At 35.3% G+C, this 19687-nt stretch overlaps 1 protein-coding gene across 3 annotated transcripts in view; it reads left to right on the forward strand.

Annotated features, from left to right (window-relative positions):
* Positions 1-19687, forward strand: part of timeout (circadian regulator timeout) — a 1048389-nt gene that overhangs the window by 971095 nt on the left and 57607 nt on the right. For 2 of the 3 annotated variants that reach the window (XM_081749078.1, XM_081749079.1), the window contains exons 27-30: positions 177-291; positions 13443-13652; positions 15527-15605; positions 18574-18803. In XM_081749078.1, coding sequence (XP_081605204.1) covers positions 177-291; positions 13443-13652; positions 15527-15605; positions 18574-18803 — 634 coding nt within the window. The remainder of the gene's footprint in view (positions 1-176; positions 292-13442; positions 13653-15526; positions 15606-18573; positions 18804-19687) is intronic. The other variant, XM_081749081.1, reaches the window with a different exon arrangement.

A 19687-nucleotide genomic window follows, 5' to 3' on the forward strand; every position in this document is an offset into this window, starting at 1 on the left:
AAAAAAATCTGAAATATGCAAATGGTTAGTTAGTTAGTTCATAGGTAAACATTACATGTTAACCACAGCTTCTGATCTAGCACAAGTATCGGGGAAAGCGAGAGAATTGCATTGCTTCTTGCTTGATAACCGGATAATATTGATTGTTAATAGTGTTTTTCAAATACTTTATCCAGGAAATCTACTGGCGGATACCATCTGATTTAAGTGTTGAAGCATTACGGAAGAGAAGTCAAGTGATCCAATTAGCTCTTGAAGGGAAACTGGATTTAGAAAATATTGCAAATCAAGGTAAGTCATTAAGCATGTTACCCTTGTTAGACATTGGAATTGTCAGTTGCTACGAATGTAGTGACTTAGTGGAAGGAGCGCTCACCATTCCCTAGATCGTGCGAATTTTTGTGTCTGACAACTTCGTGTTATTGAACTTCCCTCTCTTTTACTCTGCTGATTATATATCAACAAATACTTCGATCCATCATTCCTCTATTTTGGCCTAAAAAGCTTAGGGCTTAATCACTGGAGACTACAGACTTTCACTTCAGTTTTCTGTTACTGTTTTTGGATTACCGTTTAATACTTCCATGTATTGTTATTCAGTTATCGGATAATCCTTTTGGAATAGAGTAGACGTTCTCTTCCTGAAGCAGTATAATTGCTAAATATTTGCATCTCATTTTTGTACATTTCTTTATGGTGAGTACATTAAAACTAAACTTTTTATTGCCACTGAATGCAAGTAGTGTGGATGCACAGTATCCGAAATTCGTACGTTAAGAAAAGGCACAGCATTGAAGAACAACAACAAGACAATTGCCCATTGACAATCATGGCAACTCATATTCTCCGTGATCCTGTGCCTGACAAACACGGCAACAAGTGGTGGCGTTCATTGTATCAATGTTTCCATTGTCGTGAACTACAACCATCCCCTGGCCTGTCCAATCCCCAGACCTCAGCATTATTGCACACCTGTGGCCATTCAGTTAGAGGAGATAGCCTCCTTAATCCTCGTTGACATCACTGGGTGTTATACTTCATGAAGAATTGTACAATGTTCCTCTGAAAACTATTCATGGTTTATAAAATTCCATTGCACGAGAAATCAGATCTGTTATGTAAGCTAACGACGGTCTCACGCCATATTATTGAGATAACCAAGAAAGTTCTGTCACCTTTTCACCCACCACCTTCAAACATCGATGTGTCACCTAAGACGTACCTGGAAGATAAAAAAAAAAAAAAAATAGTTCCCATCAGCATCGACAACCTTATGCCAACGTTCGCGGTAGAAGTGGGTGGACCGTGAAACGAAGAAGGTATCAAGTGCATTTTGCACCTCTACTAGGGATTTGAACTGGTGTCTAAGGTGATTGTCCAAGGAATGGAACAGGTGATAATCGGATGGTGCAATGTCCGGGCATCATGGCGGATGCTGCAATAGTGTTTCCCATCCAAGACGTAGTGACATGGAGCTTAGCGTTGTCCTGTAACAGGAGGACCTCTTTGCAATTCAGAAGTTCTGGTTCCAGAGTTTTGAGTTTTTCTTGAACACGGCTCGACTGCTGGCAGTACACAGTTGCATTGATTCTCTGACCAGCTGTTAGCAGTCCCCGATGCACGATGCCACGAGCAGTCCACCAAACACACAGGAGGACATTCTTCTGGATAATGCTGGTTTCGGCTGTTTTGGAACCGGTTCATGGGATGCTAACCAATGATCACGGCGTCGTGGAGATTCGTACAGGTCCGACTTCTCATCACATGTCAACTCCCTATCCAGAAATGTTTCCTTCCTCAAACGAGACCGCAAAGAAACACAGGTATTTGCTCGCGTTGCCTTCTGGTCCGGAATCAAATCATGTGGGACCCATCGACCCAACTTGTAGTGCTTCCCGAGTTGATGGAGGTGCAGCCGAATGGTTTCTCCACTCACACCCAATTGTAGTCCCAATTTCTCACATGTCTTGCCAGTTGCCACTAGTCGCCTCTATTGCTGCCTGAAAATCTTCATTTTGTACATCAGTGGTAGAGCGTTCACCTCTGGTGCTTGGGGTCCTGGGTTCGATCCCAGCCCCCGCCAAGTGAACCTTGTGGTGGACAAACACCGTGTGCGTGGGTTTTCTCGGGGTTCTCCCGTTTCCTCCCACTTTCTTCATTCCACCATTTCGTTCATTACTCATCATCACCGTCTCCTTTAGCCTAACCGGCATAACCGTGGGACGTAAAACTCAAAGATTTCATTTCATTTTTTCATTTTATACATGCGTTGGTCTTCCGGCACGTAGTGCGTCTTTGAGTGTTTCGTCACTGTCCTTAAACTTGTTAAACCACCGCTGGCTGCACTGTTTTCGTAGTCACGACACTCTCCCCAAAGATCTGGCATATCTTCCGCCCTGCTGCATCGGCTTTTGATCCCAGTTTGAACTCGTACAGCATACACCCTTTTATGATGCTCTGTGGAGGTCTCATGTTCCTTACGAAAGTTCACTGTGTAACTAAACAGTCACATCCGGATGTATCCACACCAACAAATGACCTTCGCATTCAACTCACGATGTGAGGGCCAGTTGAACACAGACCTCCATAAAAAGCGACAGAACTTTCTTGGTTACCTATATAATAAGGTAAGTTGCATTTTCTTCGTGCGTTTCCATGATTTTAGTAACCATATATTATATATATATATATATATATATATATATATATATATATATATATATATATATATATATATATATATATATATATATTAGGGATGGCCAAAATTTTCCGGAATCCGGATTCAGGAAATTTTGTTTTCCGGAATCGGAAAATTTACTTTCCGGAATTCGGAAAAATTCCGGAATTCGGAAAAATTCCGGAATTCAGAAAAATTCCGGATTTCGGAAAAATTCCGGATTTCGGAAAAATTCCGGAATTCGGAAAAAATCCGGAATTCGGAAAAAATCCGGAATTTAGAAAAAATCCGGAATTTTTCCGAGATCCGGAATTTTTCCGATTTTACTTTCCGGATTCCGGAAAGTAAAAATTCTGGAATTGGCCATTCTTAGCTAGTAGTTGTTAAAAGAGATACACAATAATGAATAGGCTATATATACTGTATTAATTTCTTGTAGTTGGATATGTCTTTATCATTTACGTAGACAATTGCTACTGCAGTTATTTACTACTTTATGAGAAAGATCTTATTTTCACATACAAAAAAGTCGCCAGTATGTCTCAAACATTATCGCGTTCCCACCTGCAGCTGCTCCAAAGCACTGCAAACTACTTTTTAATCAGGCGAAAGGCAGTGAAGGAAAATAAATCTCAACAAATATTCTAATAACATTCGCTTATTGTCAACATACCTACAGTGAGCGCAGAAAGTGTTCGTACACCGTGCATAGTTTATATTGAAAACAGCTAGCATGAGAACGGGAGGTGGAAAATATATATATAACCAGAATTAAGACTACACATTCATACATTTTATTTCTATATACAAGAGAAAGGCCAAACAAACACAATCACTGTTTTGTTCAGAAGAAAAGAGAGAATTCCTTTTTTGTAAACGCAAAAAGTCACCGTACACTTATGCTTGAATTAATGCTTATAAAGTATATTACGTTATTTAATATTTTGTGGGATTATCCTGTGCCTTAATGATTGTCTGTAGTCTTCGTGGCATTGATTTCACCTGTAGTAGTTCGTAGTTCTGTACCTTCGGGACTGATTATGTCCCATTCTTCTTGAATAGCTTTTCTTAGGCCTTCTTTAGTAGACAAGCTGTGCCTTCTGATTCTTGTCTCCAGAACAGATCATAGATGTTCTATGGGGTTCATATCTGGGGATTGGGGAGGTGTGCGAAGCTGTTTCAAGGTATTATAGAGTCAGGGGCGGGTCCAGAGGGGGGCGATCGCCCCCCCCCCACAAGAGGAAACTCTTATTTTATATATAAATAAACCCATCCATAACAAGTTTGGAGCTCTTAAAAGTAGCAGTATTACCGCCGACCGCCCCCCCCCAGAAGTCCGTCCTGGATCCGCCCCTGGCAAACCTTGCAGACAGGCCTTGTTCAACAGTACAAACAATAATTGCGATGTATAATGTTTCTATCACTGTGCGAAACCATGAAAAAAAATAATAAAAAAATAATAAAAAAAAGAACTGGAAGACCAAGAGTGTTGAGTGAACAAGTTAAACGTTACATTATTAGGGAAAGAAAAAAGGTTCCAAAAAGTAGTGCTGTGCAATTGGCAACGGATCTGGAAACACGCGGTGTTAAAGTATCAGCCAGTACAGTGCGGAATATTTGCAGGGTATCATGGTCGGATAGCCAGGAAAATGTTCTGGGTGAACAAGACAAATCGTATAAAGAGACTAAAGTTTGAAAAAGAGTATAAAGATAAGGGATCAGGCTTCTTTCTGGAATAGGGTCATATTTTCGGACGAAAATAAATTTAATTTTATCGAGTCCAATGGGAGGCGTATGGTATGGCGCAAGGTGAATACAGAGATGAATCCTCAAAATCTCGTCTCTAAAGTAAGACACGGAGGAGGGTCCGTGCTGGTCTGGGGTTGTATGAGTGCCTCAGGAGTGGGTCGTCTCCACCTTATCGATGGAGTGATGATCCACAAAGTGTATATTAACATATTAAAGGAATATCTCCATACTAGTGCGCAGAAGATGGTTCTTGAAAACAATTTATTGTTCAGCAAGACAACGACTCCAAACATACAGCGGAAAATACTCGATTGTGGCTACTCTATACAGGGGCGGATCCAGGACGGACTTCTGGGGAAGGGGCGGTCGGCAGTAATACTGCTACTTTTAAGAGCTCCAAACTTGTTATGGATGGGTTTATTTATATATAAAATAAGAAAGTTTCCTCATGTGGGGGGGGGCGATGGCCCCGATCGCCCCCCTCTGGATCTGCCCCTGAGGTTTGCTATCTTTCTCAAAGACTTACCCTTCTTATGCACTTTAATAATTACTTTTCTTGTCTCCTCATTTGTTTCTGTTCGGTTGCTTCCCATTTCGACAGCCCACCGTGCAGTTTTTTCACTCCTATTCACAACTAAACTCATTCTGTTACTCGTCATGCTATACAGAGGTGAATACTAGTGAACCCCAGTTGTGGTATCTTTGTTTCGTATTCGTACGTCAGGTGTACGATCACTTTTTGCGTCTACTCTATATATTTTCTACGGAATTTATTTACTTTCTGACCATTAAACTTGTCTTTGTGGTTCTTTATTGATATATTCATAAAGCTTAGTTTTCATTATTCATATTGTGTGTGTTATTACACTTCTTAAATTTTCTGTTTCTTTTTCGCAGGCATTCTCGTTTCAATAGCATAGGTGTACGAACACTTTCTGCGCTCACTGTATGTACAGTAAATACAAATTTATAATTTTTGACTTTACGAAATATACAATGTAATTGTTCAATAATTAACATAAGCAGGCATTCATTAATTTATATTAATATAATAGTTAACAAAACTAATAAGCGGGTGATTGATGACTCAGTGGTAGAGTTTTCATCTATGGTATTCTAACCCAGGACATGTGGGTTTTCGATGGCTAATTTTGTGTTCGAAAATTTTCCCGGTGGTACTCTTGGTTCCCTTTCTTATATTTGTTCCATCATCACTCATTAACGAATTTAGTTTATCAAAACTCTATAGCCATATATTCATTCTGTCCGTCAGTGAAACAAACAGTCTCAAGAACTATCTGATGGATTACCAATCAATTTTGGCCATGATGTACAGAGTCAATAGTTAAGAATCGAGTTCCCTGATGAATGTAATATTCAAACCGGAAGCGGTACAAATCAACCATTTCCGGTTTTAACGTTAATCATTATATAGTAAATATGGTAATAGATAGCGAGAAGCGGTTTCCAGTAATCGACATATATAACATTCATGTAGATAGAATGTTACCCAGTTTGTGCATCAGCTGAAAATAATGAGCTTAGGTATTTAGAGAGCATTTTCCGCTTTAGAAAATGTGTGCTTGGTAAAGAATGTAGAGAATTAGCTGAGTCAGGCACGTAGCTAGAATATGGTAATAGGAAGGGGGGGGGGGATCTGTCACGAAATACTGTGGTTATTTACCAGGGGCTCAATCATTCTAAACTATTTTATTGGCAACATATATTGGTTCGTTTAGCCAAGATTTCTAATGGGGGCATGATATGAAATACTGTGGTTACACACCAGAGGCTCGATCAATCTAAATATTTTACTGACAACATACCCATATTGATTGGTTAGGACAATAAAATGAGGATATATTAGTAAGTATTTTAATAAGAAGCTATGAAGAAATCTCGAGTAAAAGAATATAAAAAAAGTATTGAAAAAGATATCGTCTTCCGAGGTCATTCGAACGGTGTCGAGAATTTTGCGTCTGGGAAATTTGCGCCCTACCTCAAGAACAGGGAAAATTGCGCCTGCGATGTACCTCCACCGGGAAGTTTGAGCGCTGCGAAATAAAAGAACCTATTGGAGCTTACGCATTTCCTCGGAGGGGCTGACATTACAGCATAAACAATCCTCCCCCCACAACCATGCCATTTGTGATTTATTTTCATTGTGGCTATATAAGGGGAGAATAAACTTCAATATAAGCCAAAAGAACACAACGGATCAACGCAATCACTGCTTCTTCCAGAGATGATTTTGGGGGAACACTGGCCTCCCCAGAGCTCTCAGAGTGCCCCCTCGGAGGAGACCAAAATAATACGTCTATAATATAATAATAAATAGAATAGTACCAGCAGTGACCCCCCTCCGGAATACTAAATGTGCCCCCCGGAACATTTTTCCTGAAAGAACGACTGAACGCAGTTGTGTGTTTGAAGTGTAATTCCAGCAAGTAAACACACTGTACATAGTTTTCTTGATAATATTACTGAACTGATTTTACATTCACTTTACATTTTCTTTTCTATATTTTGTGTCCTGAAAAGCCAAACAACTCTCAAGGATTGTGAACAGAGATATGTGGGTAGAGCCAAACAGCCTTTTGTAGATTAAATTATACTCTTTGATTATATTAATAAATAATTATATATCAGTCATTTATACTTTTATTATAAATTTTGTAGTATAATGAAAAATTGTATTTGTATGGATTGCCCTTTAGTGAACTAAAATTGTATTTTTTTTTCATTTGTTCGGAATATTATAACGGATGAAGTAACTCACTGAGACGATGAGAGGCAAGCCTAGTTCAAGTGCCAGTGGAAGTTACTTTACACAATACAATAATAAGTTGAATTGTAGGGCGCTAACATCCCAGTGCAAATATATAGCCGGCGCATTTTCCCCTCTTTTTGGGGTAGGGCGCAAACATTCCAGTGCAAATATATTGCGAGCGCATTTTTTCCTATTTTTGTGGTAGGGCGCAAAATTCTCGCATTCAAGGAAAATATAATGTCCGTGAAGTTGACAAGCCACTTATGTCAGACTCCAATTTCGACTTTAAACGTCGCTAGTGCTACGTTAGTGTTCGATAGTGACGCAAATCGTTAGTACTCCAACTGCATGCCAACACGCCCACTTCTAAGAATCATCTCAAAAGTGAGGTTAACCGTTAGAGCAAGTAAGTGCTCATTGGTGCCATTAACATTAACGTTAAAGCCTCCATCGTACGGCCCTTTGAGTAATAATAACCACGTTTTTTGCTAGTCTCAATGCGTCCCTATATTCTCGCGAATATTCTGACGTGCCCAAGTTAGTTACTTTTTTTTTGGGACTATTGTTTATGTTATTGTTTATTGTTTATTGCTAGTCTGCAGAGTAGTCCTTACATTAATATGCCATTGTCCTTGATAATCATTGCGTATTTACAAGCAATTTGTTATTACTGTTAGAAGATATCAAAAAACAACAGATAAAATCTACTACTTAACGGTTCATATTTTTCTTTTACAGTACATAAACGATTAATAATAATAATAATAATAATAATAATAATAATAATAATAATAATAAGACTATTCCAGCATAAAAGTTATCAATTGCATCACACTGGCAACAAGCGACGCATATTTTAACTTCATAAAAAATCGTTTCTCACGATTTTCTGGAAAACTACGTATGATAACATCTTCATTATGTCAAGTTGTTTATCTCAGTGTGATATATGGATTACCTCTGGACAATATCACAATAAAACAAAAATTAAATATTAGGAGTACATCGTACTTTTGGACTACATCTCATTAACCATGGGAAGATTGAGTAGTGTATACTTTAGGATGTAAGTTTCAGCTTAACTTGCATCATACATTCTTAGGATTACAAAAAGGAAATTTGTTCGTTTGCATTTGAACAAAATTCTTAGGATTACAAAAAGAAAAAATAATTTTTCCGAATTCCGGAATTTTTCCGAATTCCGGAATTTTTCTGAATTCCGGATTTTTTTCCGAAATCCGGATTTTTTTCCGAATTCCGGAATTTTTCCGAAATCCGGAATTTTTCCGAATTCCGGAATTTTTCCGAATTCCGGAATTTTTCCGAAATCCGGATTTTTTCTGAATTCCGGATTTTTTCCGAAATCCGGATTTTTTCCGAATTCCGGATTTTTTCCGAATTCCGGAATTTTTCTGAATTCCGGATTTTTTTCCGAAATCCGGAATTTTTCCGAATTCCGGAATTTTCCGATTTTACTTTCCGGATTCCGGAAAGTAAAAATTCCGGAATTGGCCATCCCTAATATATATATATATATATATATATATATATATATATATATATATATATATATATATATATATATATATATAAAGTATAGTCATTCTGAATACGTAATGGTCTATTATAATGCATTTAAACATAAGTTTTTGCTCATTTGGCAACATTTAGATTGTGATAATGCTTGTAAATAGCCTTATAGTACATTATGTTAACGACGTTTCTCATTGATTATTTACGAGTTTTATCTTTTCTAAAAATACCATAGTCTGGGTACACGATCGTCAAATTATTATTCCACCATAATTTCATTAGCATGTTGTTTCTTGTCATTAGCAACTACAACTTGAGGAGAAATCACACTTTAAGAAGCAGATTTACTGAATCATTTTTCTAAATATATTTTACAGTTGGAAAATATTCTTTATGTACTACCATGATTATTTGGGATTTTGAGGTGAAACTCATATGTTAGTGTTAGAAAAATCAACCGAATTTTAAAATACGCAAAATGAAAACTAAATACTGTTCTGTGCAATCTAAACGTTTGTTTTGCGAAATTTTTAAAAAGGGTTTAAGTGATATTCAGCAAAGTTTGGTTACTCTTCTTTTAAAGATTCGTAACAGTAGTATGATGTTTATCTCTTACATTTCTAATGAAGATTTGATGGTCAAAGAAAACCTGATTAGTTTGAAGTAATTTTGTCGTGGGTAAATTTGCATTTCAGAGACATATAAGTGACTGGGTTATTTTGAGCATGACCGGTCCAGAAATTCAAAAAGACTAAATATTAAAAAAAAAAAAAAAAAAGTATTTACTAATTTTTAGAATTTAAATACAATTTTAACCAGTTGAGAATGCTCCAAGGGTATTGCCAGAACGAACTTAAAAAGAATTAATTTTTCTTATTAACTTCTACAGATTTTATGCCAATTGTTCTCTGTTCTTCATTATTAGGTATACTTAGTAAACAATTTTTGTAATATATATCTATCCATTTATATGTTCCTTGAGTACTAAATTTGTTCCACATGTTTAATTTAAGAGTTCTGTTAAAACATTCTACGACGTGTTGTTTTTGCGAAGACACATGCTCAAAATGGAGGGATCAAAATTGAGAAATTCACAAAATATAATATCTTTGTGACTTACGATTCCCGAGATATGGCTCCTTAAATCTCCCGAAATCCGAACTTTTTTGGCTAATATCTGGGGAACGGTGGCCAATTGGCCAGTGGCCACTGGTTACTATTTGGCATCAAAATGTTCAATATCCTCTTAGGTATAGATCAACACCAATATGATCTCTCTGACTTACAGTTCACGATATGGCTCCTTAAGTCTCCCGAAATCTTTTTTTTTTTTTTTTTTCAATATCTCAGCAACGGTAAGAGTGACGCGAAAACTCTCATCATTTTCGCAGCTAGTTTTTGATGCTGTATCGAATGGAGGACTCAAAATTGAAAACTTCGCAAATAACAGACACACACACATAGACAGAGAATTCAGTAAATAACTTTTTAAATTCGTTGAAAAAGTATATAATTCCAGCACAAGTTTCATTCCATCAAAATTTATAATATGAAAGAAATCGTTGAGTACTTGCAAAAGAGTAATATGAACAGTTCATTCCACACACATATACACAAAGCGTTCCTTCTCATCACTGATTAGAATACTAACAATGAAGAAAATGCACTTCATTTAGCTTTAATATGAAATGAAATGGAATGCTACTCTCGAAATTAACTCAATCAGTAGTGATATTTAACAGTAATTGTAATATGATATGTTGTTCTACGAATACTACTATTAGGTTTAGGATTTATTCTATTTTGTCCATTAGGTATAAATTAATGTTAGTGACTAATATATCGGGTGGGTAATACAAGTACTGTAAGAAATACATTGAATAAGATTTCAAATGAACAGGAATGTGAATCTAATGATTAAAAATTAAATATTCACACAAAGGACTAGCACTTTGAAGAAATAGTTAAGAATTTATGATGTGGAAGTCACTATTTAGGTTAAACAAACACAATACACATTTCTGCACTACCTTCTGTCTATTAAAATAGTACCGCTTTGAATATACTGTTCTCTGCTCTTCAAACCTTTACATGGAAAACAATGTTGAAAAATTGCTCGAAAGCAAGCAGACATGGGCAACATTTGTTTGAACGAAAATCACATTGGCAAACACTCGGACAACAGTGTCCCGTTGAGTATCTCCCATGCAAATAGACTTGGTCTGTGACATAGTTACTCGCCGATGTTCCAATTTGTCAATCCTCTTTTACAACTGTGAAGATGGAACAGTGAGGATTTTCTCTCTAATGAGAGGGTTGGATTATCCGACTAGCTGCGGTCAGTTTTTGCATGTGCTCAGTTATTTAGGAAAGAACAGTTCTCGCTTTATTCAGTTCTTTATTTGGTTGTTCTCTCTCTGTTAATTCTCCCAGCTCGACTTGACAAATTGCAACACCAGAAACTACTACTACGAATGACAAAAAAAAATATGAATGCTGCTAAAATTGACGAATTGTTACATCATGATGGACTAAAGTAGCATTGTTAGTTCCAGTACAAGTAACAAATGATGGTGAGTTTATAACAGATTTCCCATTCAAGTCTACGCTTGTAGGACGTAACTTATATTTATAGAACTTTCAAATTGTTCCGTCGTATCTATTTAAAAATCCACTTTTCTCTTAGAAATCCTATCAAGTCTATAATCTCATTAAATTGACTGATTGGATCGGAATTCAGCGTCTCTTGTCAGCACCGAGGCCGTATGAAACACGGACCTATAGTATAATTCAAATCACCTTAATGCATTCAAATTCGATTTCTCCCGGGAACCGAACTAGGAACTCGGTGCAGTAAAGGCATGCGAGTCGGTTACTAGACGAGCAGGAAAGGGTAATCTCATGATAGAAAGACTCGAAATTTTATTAAAATTCTGTTTTATATAGTGTGAACTACAGAATTGTCTGAAAATGTCTGACTTTTAGTATCTCTGTCAGGTTGAACAGACCAAAATCATATCCACGAAGAAATTAAATGTCGATTGAAGCCAGGGAATTCGTGTTATTATTCAATCCAAACCCTTTTGTCTTCGCGAATGTTGTCGAAGATTTTGAAGCTTAAAATATAAGAAAATGACAGTTACGCCTGTTGTGCCGTATGGTTGCGAACATAGTCGCTTACTTTCAGAGAAGAATGCAGCCTGAAAGTAATTGAAAACAAAATCCTAAGGCTAATATTCAGGCTCCAGAGGTACAGGAATGGATAATGGCGAAAACTTCATAACGAGGAACTGCATAACTTATACTGTTTACCAAACATTATTGTTAGGGTCCTTAAGTTTAGAGGCTCAGGTGAGCGGATTATGTAGCCAAAATGGAAGACACTTTCAAAAAATTAACTAGAAATCCAATCGAAAGACCTGGACACAGATAGGAGAATAATACCAAGTTGGATCTCGCAGAAAGTAAAGACTGTATATAAAGTTGGCTAAGACAGAGGTCAATAGAGAGTTTTGTAAATACGGCATTGAGTTCTATAAGCCGTACTCTTAGTAGTCGTATCTCCTCTCTCAGTATGCCTTACTCCATGTCATTGCCTGTAAGATAGAATGCAGCAGACATAAATCGTTTTGATCAAACAAAATAAAATGTTTATATCAATAAAATACTCTCTGAAAAATATATAGGCTAGGTTAGTACTTCAAAAATATATGAAACTTTTTTATGCTTACAGCAAAAGCTACTTAACCAATTATCATTGTTATTATTACATTTATAGCCCTCTCCGCTGGTTTAGTGGCGAGCGCATTTGCTTCTGGTGCACATAGTCCCAAGTTGGATTCCCGGTGCAAGAGCACAAAAACGTTGTAATTTTACAGTTATCCACTTTCATTAATCATCCATTTCTTTTAACCTAAAAGGCATAATCGTAGGATGTTAAACGAAAAAAAAAAATGTTTAATTTCTTTCTGAGACATTACTAAATTAACAAATTGAGAACTCTCATTCTAATTCTGTCAATTTCTCAAACAAATTCAGCTTTCCATATCCCATAGCAATAATGATGTAATACTTTTGTTAAAATCGCCGTGCTACGAAATATAGGTATCACTAGTCTAGGTAAACAAAGCATTTCATGAAACAAATAGCCAAAAATAATTATCTGAGCTGTTCTAGGTAATTTGGCATAAAACTGCTGTTCAAATTTAAAATTCTAGTTTCCCCACGGGCTCCCTCGTGGCTAAGCGGTTAGCGTACTCGCCTTTGGCATGGGAGATCCGGGTTCGATTCCCGGCGGGTGCTCATGTTCGGATTCCATGTTAATCGGTAGGTCCACGTCTCATATAGCCTCGCTGCAGAAAGGGACGCTAAACTCAAAATCAACTCAACTCAACTCTAGTTTCCCCACTTCAAATCCTATAAACTTACTCTAAAATGTCATTCACATTTTTAGCAATTAAGATTTAAACTTTAATCAGAACGAGTTGAGTTATCCAAATGATGTCATATAATAAAGAATTTACTCTTCTTTTAAAAAATACAAAATTAACACTCATATAATTACAGCCCTTGTATTTTGCTAAAGATAACCCATAAAATGCGTGTAATTGTTTTGCAATATATATCTTTTATTTTAGTGACTTCTTCTTACTCAAGCAGAATTTAGATCTACTCTAAATTTTGATACATGTACACGTGTTTCCTTTCTAGAAAATGAAGAAGTAGCAGTACCTTACATATCTGATGAAGAACCAAAAGATGTCCCTGATAGCGTTGTACATGACGTAATCGATAACTTTGATGAAGCGCAAAAAGAAAAGGTTAACAAGGCTAAAAGAAAGCCGGAGGGAACTAGAAAAAGAGAAAGGAGAAAGAAAAAGCAGCATGAATCAGGAGATTCCGAAAATTCAGATTCTGAAAGTAAGTCTAAAATTTACACCATTAAGACTTCGCTTAGGTAACCCGTAGTTTTTTAATTATTATTATTATTATTATTATTATTATTATTATTATTATTATTATTATTATTATTATTATTATTATTATAGTGAATAACTTAAAGACAACAAAAAATATCAAAAATGTAGGAAGTATGCTAGTCAGTGTCTACGAAACGCTATTAGAAAACGAATAACCATTTCATAATCTTCTCCTATAGACTAGAAATTTAGGTGTCCAGTTTATTGTCATAATTGTTAGGCACCCACATTTATATGCTTCACGGAAGATCTTGAAAATAGGCTAATTATTAGTTTAAATAATAGTGTTTTGTAGTTACTTCTTTCCATTTTGGATATTCTTCATTGTGTTTAGGTTATTCACAGTGGTGGATTTAGAAGATAAAAGCTTAAGGGGGGGGGGCAACCCAAACTATGGTAGGTATATCGTGATTTTACTATAAACTTTCGAAAATATATAAATAATAACTTAAATTGTCACTTTAATCTGGAAAGTCTAGGACCCTCAGGCCCATCTAGATCCGCCACTGGTTATTCACTAAAATTCAGGAAAGTGGAGGTAACCTTAGTGAAGAATCTTAATAGTTGTTTAAAATAGTTATAATGCATGAGTTAAAATTGTTAATTAATTAACTTGTGATCAATTCTGTCGTAGTAACTCATGTCGTAAAAGCTAGACGTGTACAGGATTGGGAAAAAATATTTTCGAAATATGATTAATTTGAGTTTTTTTTTCTTTTTTACAATATTTGTAGTAATATTAGGATTACAAAATTCATTTGTATAATTCGTGGGAAACTAATTTATCCAGACAGTTATAATAACTTTACGATTACAACATTCATTTTTATAATTCGTGGAAAACTAATTTATCTAGAGAGTTGTGATAATGTTAGGATCACAAAATTCATTTGTACAATTCCTCTAAAACTAATTTATACTGAGAGTTGTAGATGAAAGAATAATCATGTCGCTTCGTGGTTATGAAGTTACACTTTCAAATGTTTACATAAATCAAATAACGGAATTATATATTTGATATCTAAGACCTTACCTTTACTGTCTAAGACGTTTTCCCGATTACCATAGTTAGTTCCAGTGGTAAGCATATACAGTATCCGGTAAAACATTTAGTATAACTTATTTACAATTTGTATATAAAATATGTTCTTGTACAATAGCATATGCCAGCTGAGTCTGAAACTTCGTTTATAAATTGACTTATCTCAGAGTACTGACAAGTAAGGTAATTGTATCCTTTTATTCAAAATAGCTAGACGAGGCCGATAAGTCATTAGAGTTAGCGATGGTGGCCAGTTTCTTTCCCCTCTGAGTCAAAAGTGTACAGGGAAATATGAAAATTCGGGAGCTGGGGAGAAGGGATAAGTTTTAAATTATGATTAGGAACATCACGCATACAAAACTGAGTAATTATTATTTTCATCAACCAAATAATTACTTGCACACGTCAATTAATATTCCTTAATAACTTTAATTTCATATATTAATAACAATCCTATTATTTACGGAGATACGTTAATAAATTTAAAGTAATAGAAATTAATTATATTAAATAGGCTGAGAATTTAAATAATTGAACTATATAATCAATGATGGACAGTAAAGAATATTTTTTTTTTTACTAGAAAGCGTCTCCTAAAAGTGTGTACATTAATTCATCTATTTTATATTTTATTCTTTTTGAGTAATATTAGTTAGATATTATTCATTAATATAGTTTCGTGTGTACCGTTATAAATAAATTTTATATATGGCGGAACCTTAAGACTCCAAACATAACAAGATATTTATTACTTCTTTTGTTCTGTTTTCTAGATAATACAAGAATAAAAAAGAAGAGGAAATCCAAGTTTGACAGTTTACTTAAAGATAGCGTTAAAAATGATCACCAGAAGTAAGTATCGTGATCTTGTTATTTTTGAAAGAGTGGTTATGAAATATTGTTTTAGAATTTAGTCAATTGTCATACTATATATTAATGAAGACATGATGTACTTGTTACCCGTTGAACGACTTTGAAAATATGTGACACTCAGATATTAATATGAAGATCCATATCGAGTTCTTTTTTAATATTGTAAAAGTTTTCCCCTTTGAAGGGGTAGATAGAGCTAGGTTGAATAAATCAGAGCCCGGAATCGACTCCCACTACCGGTTTGTTATAAATATCGTTTAATATAACAACTGTATTTACAAAAATATTACAATATAACTTTTCTCTAATGCGAGATAGAAAAGAGGTACGCTAACCCAAGACCTTGCAGCCTTTAGGCAGGATGTCCACAGAGCTCCAGGCAAGCTAGGTAGAGTGGTGTAGGAAACCCCAATGCTCCGAAGCAAGCAGTGAGGGGGGTTTAAGAGTCAAAGAGCCCCGAAACAGGGTAAGCAACTGAGGTTGGGATCCCGACAGAGCTCCGAGCAAGCTAAGCCAGGTAGAAGGAAGGCCTAGAGTCCCGCAGCAGACTAGAGGCTTTGAGGCTGGTTTCTCCTAGAGCTCCAAGTAAGCTAGAGGAGGGGAGACCAATCGCAAAATGGTGACTTCCATTGAATATTCTTCATTATATAGGCGCTCCGGGCTTCCGTGTCGTGTGACTTGTAGGTAATTCTGGTGGCCCGTCTGCTTCTTGTAGTAATCCAACACAAGGTGTAGTACTATATTGTAAGTATATGTGGTTGATGTTTACAAACAGGAGCACGTGTGATTGTTTATAAACACGAGCACGTGGTACAATACAATATACTTCTATTGTTATTTATCTCTCTATTTGAGTCAACTCACGCATCTTAAATTTCACGCACTTACATATTACACGTAACTAGAACTTTGAAATTGTGTCCAGATAACATAAACCCTATGGCAATATAATATTTTCACATAATTTTAGATCTAGCTTCTCATTTTACTATAAAATTAACGAGATTATTACAAATGTATTTAGTTCGCGTATACACGTAGGTAATGTCATTCAATTGAGCATTGTGACTTTAATAAAATGGCAGATTTCTTCATTGCCTTTAATGGAGAAGTTGGGAACCGCTAAAAGTGAACTTTGCAAGATATTATCAGAAAACAAAATATTAAAACTCACACACTGTAAGATATTATTAGAAAATAACATCGAAAATCACACATTGAAATCGTGGAGTATTTTCAAATTAAAGAAAGTATTCGTTTATTGCATTTCGGCAGATGAGGTGTCAGATTTCTTACAATATATATAATTATAGAGTATTATACAAACATTATTCAAACTGTACTTTATAACGAAAGCATTACATTGCATTGTGAAGAAATATCATATTTGTTCACAGTTACACAGATACAAATATTGTAATGGAAAAAAATATATAATGCACTTTCGAACGTGATTCTCTATACCAAGGGAACAAAAGTTGCCGAGCAACACTTCAAAATGTTAATTAACAAATGAATAGGAAAATAATGTCTAGAAAATATTATGCTTTGATTTTACGGTGTTGGCACTTGGCAAACAATTCCCGAAAGGAGATTTAGAGAAGAAAAAAGAGGACTCATATTCTTCATAAGTTTATACTTAACGTTTGGAAATCCTTTAAAAATAAACTATATTAAAGTGAAAGATTTTTCACTCCATGTACATCTGCAGGTTTCGGTGGCAGAAATTACCATCTAAAGGAGGTGAGTACATATCTGTCTTTTGTCGTCTACGTTAGTCATAAAAAGTATCTATAAAAACCAGTAAGGTTTGAATATGAAGTTCAAGTATTTAACGTTACATCTGTGTAAAAGATGCATATGAAAAATATTGTAGAAAGTCCCTTAAAGAACCCCGCAAACAAAGCACAGCCGTTGATATCCTGCCAGGTTAGATTTTCTTTTCAGCTTGTAACAATAGTTTTATTATGAGATGTTTCATGAACCACACTATATGAATGCTTGTTGATAAGCTTATTAACTTTATTCCTCACGAAAAGAAGAAGTCTATTATTGGTTCATGAAGTTCTTAGACTCAAATTGATGTTACAAGCTCGGAAAAAACTCTAAACTGGCGGAATGCCAACAACTGTGCTTTGTTTGTCGGGTTCTTTATGTGACTTACTATGTTTCATATGCATCTTACATAGTTGTAACGTTTAATACTTGAACTTCATATTCATACGGTATAATGGCTTTTATGAATATTTTTACTTTTTATGAGTATCATAGGCGGAAAATGACCGATCTTTACCCACTTCTTTTTGTCAATACTTTTCCTTTTACATTTTGTATTATGAAGTATCTGTGTAATTCTAGATAGTCTACGTGAATAGGTCTTTAGTTTCCTATCTTACACCTATATCTTCATATGTATTACGAAGTATTCATGCCCCTAACAAAAATCTAACACTTCGAAAAAAATTCAACTTCGGTGTCAAGTTATATTAGACTTAGGTTTTTTTCTAATCATGACAAGACATTTATATAGCAGAGCAAAAATGTTCAGATTAGACTTATATGTAGCTAAAGCTACGAACATATCCTAAACATCATAGGATTTGTAGTATCTTAAATGTTATTATCAGTATTATAATCTCTGAGTATTCTGGTGGAAGAGAGTTTCTGGGTCATTTACCGTATGTAGCTAGTTTGGGTCACAATCCAGAAGCAAGTGTAGGATAATCATTTTCTTTCCCCTTTGGTTCAAAAAGTATATGAGAAAATTGGGTGAACACGGTAGATATTACGTACGCAAAAACTAAGTAAATATCACTTCACAGATATTCATATATACTGTATCTAAGAATTAATATACCTTAAGTATATGGTACTTAGACTCGTACAATGTCCGTGACGTATTATTGTCATTATAACAAGTAAATTACATTTCTTGTTTTCTTTTCAGTAATAAGAATGCAGAAGATGCTACATCTAAGCAAGACGCCAAGCGCAGATTAGCAACATCTGATTCAAGTTCCGAAGATGATGTCGCATTGGTTTCTTTGATTGGAAAGCCAGCAGATACTGATGAAACTATAGAAATGAACGAAAACTCAACAGGTACTCGACATAGTCAGAAAAAACGGAGAGTAATTTTACAAGACTCGAGTGATGAGGAGCGTGTCAACTCAATAGGTAAAATTATATAATTTTATAATTATCTATAAAACATATTTGCGAATCAAGTTTCAACATATAGTGTGTTTGGTATATATTTTCTTTGGTAAACTAAAAGGGTATATTACAATTATGCAATTAAACTCTAATTAATAAACCGAAGGTTTGTCACCTGAAATATCCATTCATTCCTTTCCTTCTCCGCAATAACTCAATCGATTGAACACTAAAGGACTATCTACAATTTTACCTTGCTTGTCTAGTGTACTTTGACCTTTATAATCCAGACGTAAAATTTATCAAGTTTGTATTCGAATTTCCGTCTAAAATTATATAATAATAGACATTGTATGGTGGGAAGAGATAAAACGAGTAGCTGTCTCCATCTTTTTTTTTTTTTTTTTTTTTTAATCGGGTTACTTTGTTCACTTTCTGCTGACTATGAGGCGAAAGGAAGTAAGAGGTAATGCACACAAAACCTTTGGATGAAATATGTAAGATGCGGAACGCATCAGTTGAACAGAAAATGTACATATAATTTATCTACAGTTTTACAAAAGCCTATACTGTGTGAGATAAAAAGGTACTTTGAGAGCGCCGATATTATGTTATAAAAATTTATATTTTGTCAGTAAGCATAGTAACATGTAAAAATGTATATTTTGTCAGTAAGCATAGTGACATTATAATTCATATACATGCTAACAACTAGTTAGATTAAAATTTAGCTTCTCTTTCAGCACCGAGGTTGTATGAGACGTAGACTTACAGTTTAATATGGAATCCGAACCACCATAATGGGTTCAAATTTCAATGCTCTCCCATCGGGAATCAAACTCTGGACCCCGTACTACAAAGGCGCGCTCGCTAGTCACTAGACTAGCGGGTGTGGGTACATGCCA

This window comes from Thermobia domestica, chromosome 2, assembly GCF_964235325.1.
Source record: "Thermobia domestica chromosome 2, izTheDome1.hap1.1, whole genome shotgun sequence".
Lineage (NCBI taxonomy): Eukaryota > Metazoa > Arthropoda > Insecta > Zygentoma > Lepismatidae > Thermobia > Thermobia domestica.